Source organism: Clinocottus analis, unplaced genomic scaffold (genome assembly GCF_023055335.1).
Source record: "Clinocottus analis isolate CAN_PGR_092001 unplaced genomic scaffold, fCliAna1.0.p SCAF_8, whole genome shotgun sequence".
In the NCBI taxonomy this organism is placed as follows: domain Eukaryota; kingdom Metazoa; phylum Chordata; class Actinopteri; order Perciformes; family Cottidae; genus Clinocottus; species Clinocottus analis.
Window position 1 is genome coordinate 8,093,348 of NW_027176240.1, and position 12,988 is coordinate 8,106,335.

The 12,988-nt window shown below is 39.5% G+C and overlaps 1 protein-coding gene across 1 annotated transcript in view; it reads right to left on the minus strand.

Annotated features, from left to right (window-relative positions):
- Positions 1-12,988, minus strand: part of sorcs3b (sortilin related VPS10 domain containing receptor 3b) — a 40,248-nt gene that overhangs the window by 2,946 nt on the left and 24,314 nt on the right. The window contains exons 12-26 of the mRNA XM_068567874.1: positions 12,666-12,742; positions 12,462-12,553; positions 11,506-11,613; positions 11,039-11,156; positions 10,751-10,884; positions 10,168-10,281; positions 7,597-7,768; positions 6,505-6,691; positions 6,109-6,242; positions 5,637-5,760; positions 5,189-5,301; positions 4,769-4,903; positions 4,230-4,329; positions 3,249-3,354; positions 2,962-3,122 (exon numbers count right to left, since the gene is read on the minus strand). Coding sequence (XP_068423975.1) covers positions 2,962-3,122; positions 3,249-3,354; positions 4,230-4,329; positions 4,769-4,903; positions 5,189-5,301; positions 5,637-5,760; positions 6,109-6,242; positions 6,505-6,691; positions 7,597-7,768; positions 10,168-10,281; positions 10,751-10,884; positions 11,039-11,156; positions 11,506-11,613; positions 12,462-12,553; positions 12,666-12,742 — 1,875 coding nt within the window. The remainder of the gene's footprint in view (positions 1-2,961; positions 3,123-3,248; positions 3,355-4,229; positions 4,330-4,768; positions 4,904-5,188; positions 5,302-5,636; positions 5,761-6,108; positions 6,243-6,504; positions 6,692-7,596; positions 7,769-10,167; positions 10,282-10,750; positions 10,885-11,038; positions 11,157-11,505; positions 11,614-12,461; positions 12,554-12,665; positions 12,743-12,988) is intronic.

The following is a 12,988-nucleotide window of genomic DNA, read 5'->3' on the forward strand; positions in this document are numbered from 1 at the left end:
TTAGTCTTCACAGCTATTTAATTTCAAAATGAAATGTTCAGTGAAATACTTGCGTCAGACCACCCTTCTTTCAAAGAAAGTGAACTCCCTCACAGAGGCTGAGCATCCGGGGTCGTCAAGCAAGAGGGATGTCTACTAAATAACGGTGATAATGTAACGAACACTTTTTAAAAAAAAAAGTCGTTCGTATTTCTCACATTGTGAAATACAAACTACATTGCTAAGTAGACCTGTTGTGACAACCTCCTGCTTTGTCCTGCATTTATTTTACAGCTTGAGACCATGTGAGCTGCCAGGTTAACAATTCACAATCAGTAAAGTCTTATTTAAAATTTTTAAATCATAATTTCCATCTTCATAAATCGAGGCTTTGCTTAACAACTGTTGCTGCACTGTGAAACCTACAGCCAGCAGAATCTGCTTTTTCTTTTCAAAGCCATGTGGACTAAAGTGAGAACATGTAAAATCACTGAACCCAGACATTAATTAAATTCAAACTGGTAATGTTTTTCCTCTGGTAAGGAGCATGTTTTTATTGGCTGGAGCAAGGCCTGCCTAATGGCAATGGAAACATATGCACTTCATCAAATATATTTCAGAGGCATATCAAGTTTACACTCGGCATATTGTGCCTAAGTACAATTAAATAAACACATTTAATTATTCACAATGTAATCATGATTAATGAAGCCAATGTTCACAAAGGATGAATGATTGCTGGACAGAGGCTTGAACTAACAGATGATTGATTATCATATACTCTTGTAAAATGGATACAGACTTGTATCCCCAGCCAAACTCAGACTGCATGAACATCAAACCAAGTGTCAAAGTATTAATTATACAGCAGGTTGTAAATTAATTTGATCTCGCGAGCCAGGGATCACACGGTTCAATGCTGATCTGCCGTTTTCTAAATAAACATTTTCGAGATCAACGGAAAAGTAGTTGATTTGTTTGAGATTAGCAAAGACTTGTAAAACAGATGCTGAAAAAAAAACAGGCTGCAGCCCACATGTTTTGGTCCGGAGTACTGCCAGTGAACTACGGGGGCATCCTCTTGGAGCCAGACCCAGGAGGGGTCAAGTGGTGCAATGCAGACCAGGCGGCGGTCCGCACGTTCCAACTCTCACCTTTGGTCACGAACTCTGGGTCATGACCGAAAGAACGAGGTCACAGCCTCAAGCGAACAACATTAGCCTTAAAGAGAGCAAGGAGATCGGACATCAGGAGGGAACTTGGAGTTGAGGCGCTACGCCTTCACATCGACAGGAGTCAGCTGAGGGGGTTCAGGCATCTAATCAGCACGCCTTCTGGGCGCCTCCCACTGGAGGTTTTCCAGGCAAAACCCAACTGGTAGGAGACCCCTGGACAGACCCAGAACACCCTGGAGGGATTACATCTCCCATCTGGCCTGCGAACGCCTCGGATCCCCCAGAATGAGTTAGAAAATATTGCGAAGGAGAGGGAAGTCTGGATCAGCCGGCTTGGCCTGCTGCCACCGCGACCCAACCCCGGATAAACGGAAGACAATTGATGGATAAACTGAATTTAAATCTGCAGGACTATTCATTTCAGTTGGTTTGTCTAAAATGAGGTAGTTTAATGTACATTTAAAAGCTTTCTGTTATTTATTGTCTTTATGAAAATTTTAGTTGACATAAGAATGTTTATTTATTAATAGCGTGATTCGCTTTTAAAGATTCATCCAGCTCAATTTGAAATTGGACAACTGTTCAATTGAATTTTCTTTACTGGCTGCGGGTACCCGAGTGGAGCTGGAAGAGGGCGTCATCCCGACACGGTTCCTGAAGTCGGTGAAATTCACCGAGCTGTGTGCGCCTACGGATAATATTATAAAGACACAACACACAAGGGCGTTTGATGTTCCGACGTGTTCGGGATTTCCAAAACAAGGAAATGGGGGTTATTTCCAGTGTGGACGGCGGAAATTACGACTGTTTTCACAGAGATAAGGTACGGAGGTTAGCCCCGGCCCCTCTCCGGCGCATCCAGCTCGAATGACGCGACTAAGTAGAAAAAGTGTAATACAAGCAGTTCAGTTTGTCAGGTGCATGCTGTTATGACAGTGTTGGTCTGTTTGTCTGCTTGACAATCCCATTTTGCTGCAATAAAAATGATTGGAGCCGGGTGAACAGACTGAAAACATATGATGATCAGATATGTTGACAAAGTTTTCCTTTGAGGACAATTTCCGGTTGAAAAAAGGTAATACATTGCAATATATCATGATACTAAATATACCATAATACTCAATAAATCATGTCATGGGAACTGGTGATTTCCACCCCTACAGTATAGTATGTTTTAAAAATAAGTTGAATAAAAAAACTGTTTATAAAAAATGTATATTTCATAAAAAGTCTTAGTATAGTCTGTTGGGGAAAAAAGTCACACTATTGTATGTTGAAAAATAAAAATAAATAAAAGAAAATCAAAATTAGACAAATAAATTGTCATAAAATTGTATGTAAGAAAAATGTCACATGACAAATGTAACATAACAAATCTGTATGTAATTGTAATATTAGTATGGTTAGTCATGAAATCTCATAAAAAAAGTAAGTCTAGTATATCATAAAAACGTGATAGTACAGTATGTCACACAATTTTCCCAATTGTTTTTAGTATACCATAGCATTTTATAAAAAGGTAATTGTGTTATTATGACACAAAAATACTACACTAAAGGACGTCAGAAAAAATCTCATTGTATAAAATGCATTAACAAAGTATTTACAAAAACAGTATACAGACATGAATATTCTGTATTTAATTTAGTCGTAGAAAAAAAGGGCCATCCCACCTGTCAAATACTGTGGTTTTGCTAATTTGACTAAAATAAACTTTGTCCCACCACAACTTAAAATGCCTTGTATTTTGTACAACACCTGATCGCTGTTAATGGTGGATAAGTAATAAGTAATGCAGCTAACGTACCTCTACTCCTGGCCTCCAGCTCCTTTTCCATGAGTTCTTTTGGAGAGGGAAACTCACTGAGCTTGTCCTTTGACATGTTGTCGTTCTGACCGACTGTACTGATCACCTCCGGTTCCTTCTCATGACTGTCCTCAGCTTGAACGTGGATCCAAGGGATTTTCCTAATGACGAAGAATTAGCAGCGTCATTTTAGCAGCAGCTTGAATATGGTCTTCGCAAACAACAAATTTAAATGTGATTAAAAATAGAATTCAATATAATTTACTGTCTTATCCAAGAAAACACACCTTTTGAACTTGTAGATGAAGAATGCTGCTAAACCAACAAAGACCACGGTGAGCAGCATCAGCATGGCCGACCCACTGTGGATGGAGTTTGAATCCACAAGTGGTGCTGAAAGTCAAACGCATCATATGAGCGCCACATTTGTTAAAAAAAGACAAATGCCTTATTTTTCCCTTTAACTGTCTTATTTGACAGAGGTCCCTTTGATCACCTCATGTCATGTAACAACTGCAGGTACAGTTTGAAGAGTGGCTCTTTGTATGTTTTCCCCTCAGGGTAATAAAAGGAATCTTTAGGAGGTCTCCTCCCTCTGCCTGGGGTCCGTCATGCAGGTAGCTTATGCATAGTCATGGCTTTTTAAATGCTGAGATGCAATATTCAAAGTATTCCCCCTCGCCTCCCATCTTCCTCTCCTTGAGAGAGGAGCCTATGAAGTGTTTGACCTTTCTGGATCATTTTAAAGGCAACCCAGACCTTTCTATGCAGACACAAATGAAGACAGATCCATTGGTGGATGAAAAGGGTAAAGCCAAGCAGGGTTGATCGACACGTTTTTGCAATATGCTAATGATCCAGTGACCCTGCCAATTTCCTCATTGCATACCAAATGCCCTCTTTGTCAATTGTGTGATTGATTGGCTGATTTCAAAAGGGAACTACTGTCCCACAGCCTTAAGTGCAAAACTGATGTACTGTGAAATATATTTAAATCATGTGATGTACAGTGTCGTATAAATCTCACTCAGCGTTTCTGGTTGTCTTTATTTGGGTGAAACTAAATCTCAAATCATAAAATAGACATGTGGTTTCACTTTTTTACAACTATAAACAGCACAAATACACTTTAGACATACTATGCTACATTGGCATAAAGTATGTAAAATATCTCTTTGAATAATTTTGGATGTACGTGCGAAAGGTTTTTAGATGCAACAATTAGTCAAAGTGTGCAGGAATAATGGGAGGGTTCCAAAAAAACTTACCCAAAGTTTGCTGAGTCATGTACACAATAATGTGAATATCCGCTTTCAGCTCAAACTGGATCAGGCCTTGGTTCAGGGCAGTGACAAAAATATCTGATATCTGTTTTATGTATAAGGTAAGACACAAAAACAGAGCATAATTTAATCTGTGACAATAAATAAAAATAAAATCTGTCAGGTAAAATATCTTCTCATCATATTATGAACTGGTAAATCATAAATCATCGAGTCTTGCAAAAAAAATAAAAACATTGGCATCCCTCTGATGTCTGTATGTTGAGTATAGAGGTTCAGAGAGGGGGTGATTAGTTTAGCATCCCATAATGACTGTGACCAGAGGGAGCCTGGCTCTCTCTATAGTTCAAAGATTCACCTACAAACAGCCTAACGATATTTTTGACTAATTAACATGTTACAGCATGTAAAACAACGTGTTCTTTTTACAGTTATATTGTGTACACAATAAATAAACAAGATGCAATTTAAATTTTTTCATACTGTGAAGTTCACATTATATTTTTATAAATGATGGTTCTTACCGTCTCTAGAGCCTCCTCACTCCCTCTCTTGTGCTCGCTTGACGTATGCTCATCAGGCAGGATAAAGAGCTCTGCTGTAGATGGCAGTCCAGGATACAAAGACACCAGCAGCCGATCTTCAGGGACCCCGGACACCTGCAACGACGAGACAACTTAACAGGCAGGTATTACGTTCGGATTGTTACTTTAAACAGTTTAGCATCAGCTTGAATTGAAATTCAGACTAAATTACAGTGTTTGGTGACTGTCGTCAAAGGCAAAATAACAAATAAAAAAATGAAATTACACACGTGGACCACAACAACTTCTGAGTGCCTTATCAATACTGCATACAGATATTAAATAGTAAAGACCATTAAAGCCCCTGCTGGCCGATGTTGGCTCCAGGAAAGACCTCAGAGCAATATGCCCTCCATGTACCTGTGACAGAGCTGTCCGCACCACGCGGCCTATGTCCTCCCTCCACTCTGGGATGTCAGGATTGTGCTCATCAAGAGCCAGCGAGAATGACAACAGCAGCGACCTGAAGAATTCTTTAAGAAAATAAAAAATGAAACGCAAATTGATGCCTGTTAGAATACGAATGTTACTTCTGGTTTCAATTTTTGATTAATTTGATGTTCAGTTTTGTCTTTTCTCATTTGGCAACATACGCCTTGAAGTTAATTGCTCCTCAAGATTTCGTGTTCGCTCTCCGTGACGATTTATTCATTAGATAAGTCCATGTTGACAACAACGTGGCGATGCTTGCAGCCTGGACCGAGAGGCATCATACTTTCCCCGAGAAGGCATATTGCATATATATATATATTCATGTAACGTGCATCACACCAATTAAAGTGCTTTGAAGACTGTCTCCCCCACTCACCTTTAACAGTTATAACTTTTGAATCCTGCATTACAGTGCTCCCAGATAAAACCTGGACCGTGACCTTGTTTTTTCCCTCTCTCTGCAGAGTGTATGAAATGCTTCCTTCCAAGGTTATAATGGGCTGGAATTCAAAAGGAAAAACACAGAGAATTTCATAGAAAGCCCTGCATCCTCTCAGCCGAATACAGAATACTACGTATATGCAGCCCTTGACATACTGTATAATGAGGGAGTGCTGCGGCAAATACAATCAACGGGATTAATAAATATGACCAGCCATCCCAGATTTTCCAGAAAGACGGTGAAGTCACGTGCAGTCACATTTAACATGATTTGTGTGAAGGCTTTTAAGATTTACACTTTGTTAACAACACCGCAAGGACATCAAAAGAAGCTGGAAAATACGGCAGTAAACAGAACAAAAAGTAGAACTGGAACAATGGTTAGAGTGGGAGGAGAAGCTTCTCACCTCGGAGCTGTTGTCGAACCACCAGAAGAAGGTCAATGTTCTGGTGTGACTCGGCCATACCACTGCAGTCAGATTAACCTCCTTCCCCCTGATGGCTACAATAGGAGCGGAGAGATATACTCGCTCCACTGGACCTGCGGCAGCAACAAATACACCACCACATACATACACACACATTACACACATGTGCAAACAAAAGCGAGAGTAAAACACACATAACATTTAGCTCCTTGGGTTGTGTATTTCCATTTTCCAAGGTTGAAACGCATTAAAGTATTACAGGCATGACTAAAAGGAAATTCCGCAGAGTGGGAACGTGACTATCCATGAAAGGTAAGAGATTCACGCTATATGCACTGCCGCAGGGATGAGTAATGATGTTATTTATTCACATACTAGTGATGTGTAAAAACAGTGTGCTGCTGTCGGATCCCTGGCTGTTTTCGGCAGAAGCTGTCACTCTGTAAATCCCAGTCGTTCTGTAGACGTGGTTGATGCCATCATCGGTCCTGTTCAGGTTAGAGTATGTGATCTTAATGCCGTCCCCGAAGTCTAGCTGGATGCTGGTCCTCAACGAGTCTCCCTGTGGACAGGTGGTAACACATGGCATCTGTCATCACAGCTTAGGTCAGGATACTTCAACAAGATCACATACAAGTGAAATAAGCGCAGTCCGCTTCTGAAGTGCTTTGGCTGAGATGTCCTATAAGCTGCGTCACAAACACTTTGTAGGTGGATATGAACATGAGGAGACAGAAATTCAACTGAGAAAAGAAGAGCAAAAGTAAAAAGAGTGCAACAGAGGTCTTAAAAGTGTCCGGAGAATTTATTTATTATCTGGTGACATCTTTCTCACTGATTAATTCATACCAAACAAATACACATAGACCTGACCTTATTACAAAACAACAGATGAACTAAAACATAACAAGGAGATAGTAAAAAGTTGGCATTATTCGAGATATTTTAATTTCTACTAGACTAATATGAAAGGTCAATAGAGCTTCATTTGACTCATAAATAACAGAGTTTTAAACATTTTTAATTTGGGGTAAAATATCCAAAAACTGAAAATAGATTATTCGTCATGCCATTTCATTCACACTATAATGCCCCTCTAACAACTAGTTATGCTCTGACCTTCTATTTAGCACCATCATCATGCCAACATCTTAATTTGCCTAATACTGAACAATATATGTATAACCAGACACCCAGAAAACATATGGCATTAATCAGCCTCAGTTTTATACTGTGTTATGCATGCTAACACGCTATACTAGGATGGTGATTGTGATAAACATTAGACCCGTAATATATCAGCACACTATCATTGAAAGCATATTAGCATGTCGGCGTTAGCATTTAGCTCTCAGAGCATCCAGTCATGCTAGTCTTTAGGATATTTTGTTGAACTAACCCTTTAAAATGATTGCCAGAACTACAGCTACTGATAACACCACAGTGATTTTAGGCGGCGCGACTCACATCGTCGAGGTAGACCATGAAAGTAACGTTGCTTCCAACGGCGGCACTGAGCTCTCCTTGACTGGTGGACAGCCTTAGGCCTCGCGGGGGTCTGGGGCGACACGCCTGCATCTTGGGCGAGTACACGTTCCTCCCTCCCTCCTTACAGTTATTAGACAAAACCTTTCGATACCTTTGAAGCATGAAGCAAAAAAAAGACAATTGTTGTGTTTACATACAGTACTATACAAAGCATACAACTCATATAATGTCCTTTGGTGAATAAAGACTTGCAGCAATTGATATCAATCACACTGAAACTTCCAAATGTTACTTTCAATGTAACTCTAAAAAAAGGGGGCAACATTTTTTTTTTTTGGAGCTGTTTCGACATTATTCAGAATATATTTTGATTGTCTCCAGGGCCTCATTCCTCGTACGGAGTTCAACAAAGTCCTATTATCCATCTTAAATTACCACAATGATTGACGTCAGGCTAACTCAGTTTCTCAAAGGGTGATCTGTGCTCAAACGCTCTCGTTAATTCGAACCAGACGTCAGTCATCAGGATAATTGCGCGTGCCCGTTCCTCTTCAGAAGAGATCTTCTAACGCTACAACATGACAAATAAACTCAGAGGAACAGCCTCTTTGTTCTCAGCTGGAGCAGGAGATTATCATGAACGCATATGAGGAAATCAAGACCATAATTATGGCAAAGTCTAAAGCTGCGTTCACAGCAAACGTGTGGCGCATGTTCACAATGCTTTTGCTGTGAATGCAGCATAACACCACCCCCGCTGGGAGACATAAGCATCGCAAAATATCAGACAAGTTAAATGTGTCAGTGTTGGGAAAATGTATCGGTTAATTTTAAGTGCCTCATCACCCAAATCAATCAGATTTATATTTATTAAAATCTGATGCGGTGGAGAGGCCACCAGCAGCCCCAGGTGCAGCTGCGGCAACAGCACTGTGGCTTGTTTATGATTAAATACAACTGCAAATGTATAAAACAGTAACATAATCAGCATTTCACTCACCAGACGCACATAACCCTCTGTGGGAAAGGGTTCATCAGTAAGCCCTGAGATTCTAGCTTCTAGGTTTGAGATGCTAGCTTCACTGACCAATCACAGTGCATGTTAAAGGTCACGTGGGCCCTCTGACCAATCACACGTCTGGGGTCTCCATAAGGCCCTTCCATGTATTTTAACCAGGCTGCTCTTTCATAGATAAAGAGAAGTGAAATGTGATTGGATAAAAAATGCTGTTAAACAAGTCCCAAGAAGCCATACGAGAGGCCTGAAGGAGCAGAGGAACAGATCAAGGCAGCTGTGACATGAGAGAATAAGCTAATATGCAAAAATAATTATAATACATGTAGTGTATTTGTGAAAAACAATTACATTATATAATAGTTATAACTTTTAATTATTTTGAAATTAAATTATAAAATAGCTTAAACTTTGCGATTCTAATTAAGCCTTCAGAGAAGGTTGAGAAGGCTCTGACGGCCCGCCACTGGTGTGTAGATTACTGTGTAACTAGGAGTTTGAATATGAGTATGATCGGATCAGTATGTTAGCAATATCTTTATCAGAAATTCAATCAATTGAAGTAGTGAAAAGAAATTGTGTTTGATTCTCTGTATTTTTATTATGAGTCCACTTTAATCATTTTCTACAATAATGATATGTATGGTGTACTAATAAAACTGTCATATAATTATGAGTGCTTTCAACACATCAGTAAGTTTCTTAAGCGCGAAATAAACGTTACGAACAGCACGGCATGCAGCGGCTGATAGTCTATGCATTCAGGCTGTGATCCATTCTGTTAGATATGCATACAGGCGGTGATCCAGTCTGTACCCAGTATGTGATACAATATGCTTACAGTATGTGTGACAGTCAACGATTGGCTGCGCTGTGTGGTGTTCAATGTACGGCTCGAGAAAGCCTCGTAAATAAATTATTCCTTGTCAGCAGAATCGCTAATAGAGGAAGTCATCATGATGTGAGAACAAATTTTGGCGATCTCGAGGAGCTCTCTCCCTATAAACCTAATATAACTAATATCGCTCCTTCATCAATGAAGAAGGGAGCTGGGTTTTTTGTCCGGTCGGAGTGGTCAACTTATCCAGTGAATGTCAGTAAACCTGCGCTGATCAAACTTGCTTTGTGGAACCGAAAAGCCTAACCTGCGTCATCTTATCCTGAAAATTATCCGGCTATATCAGTAAACCAAGTACGAAGAATAGGGCCCAGTTCTCAGCAGCTCCACGATGTCATTTCTGCAATTCATTGTCGGAGAAAAGTGTCCATCGACTGCACACACATTTACAGTACAATGCATCCTCGCCTGTTTTGAGTGTGAACATGCTGCAAACTCAAAACCGGCTCAGCATCATAATGTACTATGAAATCGGGACACAGTCTAAGTTACTTTTTTCAACTCTACTCAGACTTTTTTTCTGAACCATCAAAAAAAGTGAACCATTATTTTCTGTTTGTGTTCAAGACAATGTGACAAACAAGCCGGAGTGGAATAATATTGTTTTGTGATGGATTAAACACTGGGGGCCACTTACCCTGTGCTGTTAAGAAAGCTTTCGCTGGTGCTGCAGCTTTTAGTCGCACCATTTGGATTAAACCAAAAAGCAGGGGAGCACTTCCCGTCCACTTGGCGTTCCCACCCATAATCACTGCCAACAAAACATGACACTTCATAAATGATAAACACCACACCTCAAACAATCTAGCTTTTGTAGTGGGGCAAATGCTTTTGCAGTTGGCGCTTCATTGCATATTTTAAGACCATAACCAGAGACACGATTGTCAGACAAGCAGGATCAAACAGAATTTTCGACAGATGGATAAATTATATTTAAAATTAATTTAATGATTAATTATTAACTGAATTCTAATAAATCACTTGACATTATGCAAATTACAGTAGTGTAAGGAAAAGTTCCTAACTCCCATCGAAAATTTCAAAACTATAATTAGATTCGATGAATAAAGTCATACTGTTTTACAAGTTAATGTGGAATGTTAGAGGGATATTGGGGCAGATGCAGTGCAGCAAATTGATTTCGATCTGTTTTTGATCACCAATGTCTCCAATGTTTCCGTAAAGTTCGAGTTGGGAAGGCTAAGAGAAGAAGTCCTTACCATTCAAAATCATAGGCTGTGCAGAGGCATGGCTCTGAGGAATAAATCCTGGAATAGTCCTGGGTCAGCATGCAACGGTTGCCTGGCCTGCGCTTCATAAAGATCTGCTTCTCGCCCATCACACACAGCTCTCCCTATCCAACAAAGAAAAATATGTTTGGGTTTTTCACAAGAGTGAAAGAAACTTGTTCATGCACTAAGCGAGTGTACTATGTTTACAGTGACGACGGACAAACATGCATCGCTTTAAGCTGACAATAAATCAATGTGGTTTAATATCCCTGTAACCTTGTTGTGCAGGTGCCATGTTTGATAATCTCCATCCATACATCTCCTGTTGAAGAGGTCTTTGTAGTCGATCTTTATCAGCTGCCATTCTGACCGATGACTGAAGTGTCCAAAAAAGCTGTAAGATGATAACAACAAAATGCTAATTTTAGATTTAAAGAATCTTGAGATACAAATATACAGTACATGTTTCTTATATAATGATGTACTGTTATAATAGAACCTGCAAATATGATCCATTTACGCTGACAGACACGTTAGAAAGATCAGGTGGACCTTTCTTTGCATTTTAAGCGTTGATTATAAAAATATATATATATATATTTGTGGTGTTAATAAATTGTGAATTCACTGAAGTAAGATCATTTTGGTTCACCCACTACCCCACAGTCAAGAAGAGAAAATTCCTCAAGCCTCATAACATTTGTTTCATTCCTGCTGGACTGTACGTTCCTGTCTCCGCTTACGTGATAATGTGATTGTCAGATTCTGGCTCCATTAAAACTCCGTCCACATACAGAGGGGCCAAGGAGAAACTGTGACGGTCCCATTTTTTTCCTTCGTCTAGACTGATCCTTCAAGAAAAGAAAAAAAAAACAACAGCTGTCAACACATGAACATCTGTCTTTCTGTTCATCCATCCATGTTTATCTCTCTGCAGTGGCATATTTATATTTTTTTTGTTTTTGTTTTTTGTTTTCTCTATGGATACAGCATTAAATATTGCAAGCATAAAGGTTAAGCAGGTACAAAAACAAGGTACAAAGAAATATGATTTTAAAACAAAATGTCAGGCGATTTAGCTTTTGTCACAGTAGAAAAATGGAGCACCTAAGATTCTCTTCAATGTGAAAAATTATCTCGACACCAAGCAGAACAATAAAACAAATGTTCCTTGGTCCAGGGAAATTTTTGAAGGTGACAAAACAATGGAAAAGAGAGATATGACTCAGGTTGTAACATTAGAAATAGATTTGGGGTGGGGGCGGGTTTCAAATCACCTTTCCTAGAGCTTAATCACTTTTGACAGGACTGTAATGTGCAGGGACATCAAAGTAGATAGTGTTACAAAGCCCCCGCAATATGAGGGACTTACGGGGCATTCTCAGTCTCATATTTCCACCCTGCTCCACTCTACATTTACATAAAAGCACTCAAACCATCATATCCAAGCAAGAGTACAAAGCTGTAACATACTCTCTTGTGTTGGAAATGATTCTGACAGTTCTGAAGCTACAGTGCCGATATAATAATCATGCAAACTTGGTCCATCAGCATTTGAAAACGTAATCATATGCTGCATTAAAAACAGAGAGAAATCTGAAATTATAGATATAGATCATTCCCAATATAAGTGCAACACCTATGGTTCCTACCTTCAGTCATTATAATGCCGCTGTTTATGAAGAGTAGCTTCACCTACCATAAGTGTCGAATAGGCGTTACTGCATGTAATACTGCAAGCAAAGCCCCTCCATTGTCAAGAAACCAAACGTTGTGCTCTTCATCGAAAATCTGTATTGGTGCACATTGAAAAAAAAATAAAAAATTCTCTACTTATGGCAGCACACTTTCAATATGAATACATAATTTGTTTAAGATAAATGCATGTGGTTTGCAGACCCACCTGTCTCCAGCTATTTCCTGCATCAGATGTTATAAACATCCCAAGGTTAGTGGAGGACAGCTCTCTTCCGATATTCCCTGAGTACAAAAACATGAATAATTTCCCCCAGTCTGTATTTACATAGCAAAGACTCCATAACACAACTATATGAACCATCACCTGATAAAACCGTTAAGAGTTATTTTTTTGAATCTATGCATGCCCTCATTTTCCACTGGAGGACACGACTATGACTTACTGCAACCTAATCATCTCATACGTAATATGAGATTTAGGAGTTGAAGTTAAGGTATCTGATTTCAATGACAGAAAGAGGGCACTGT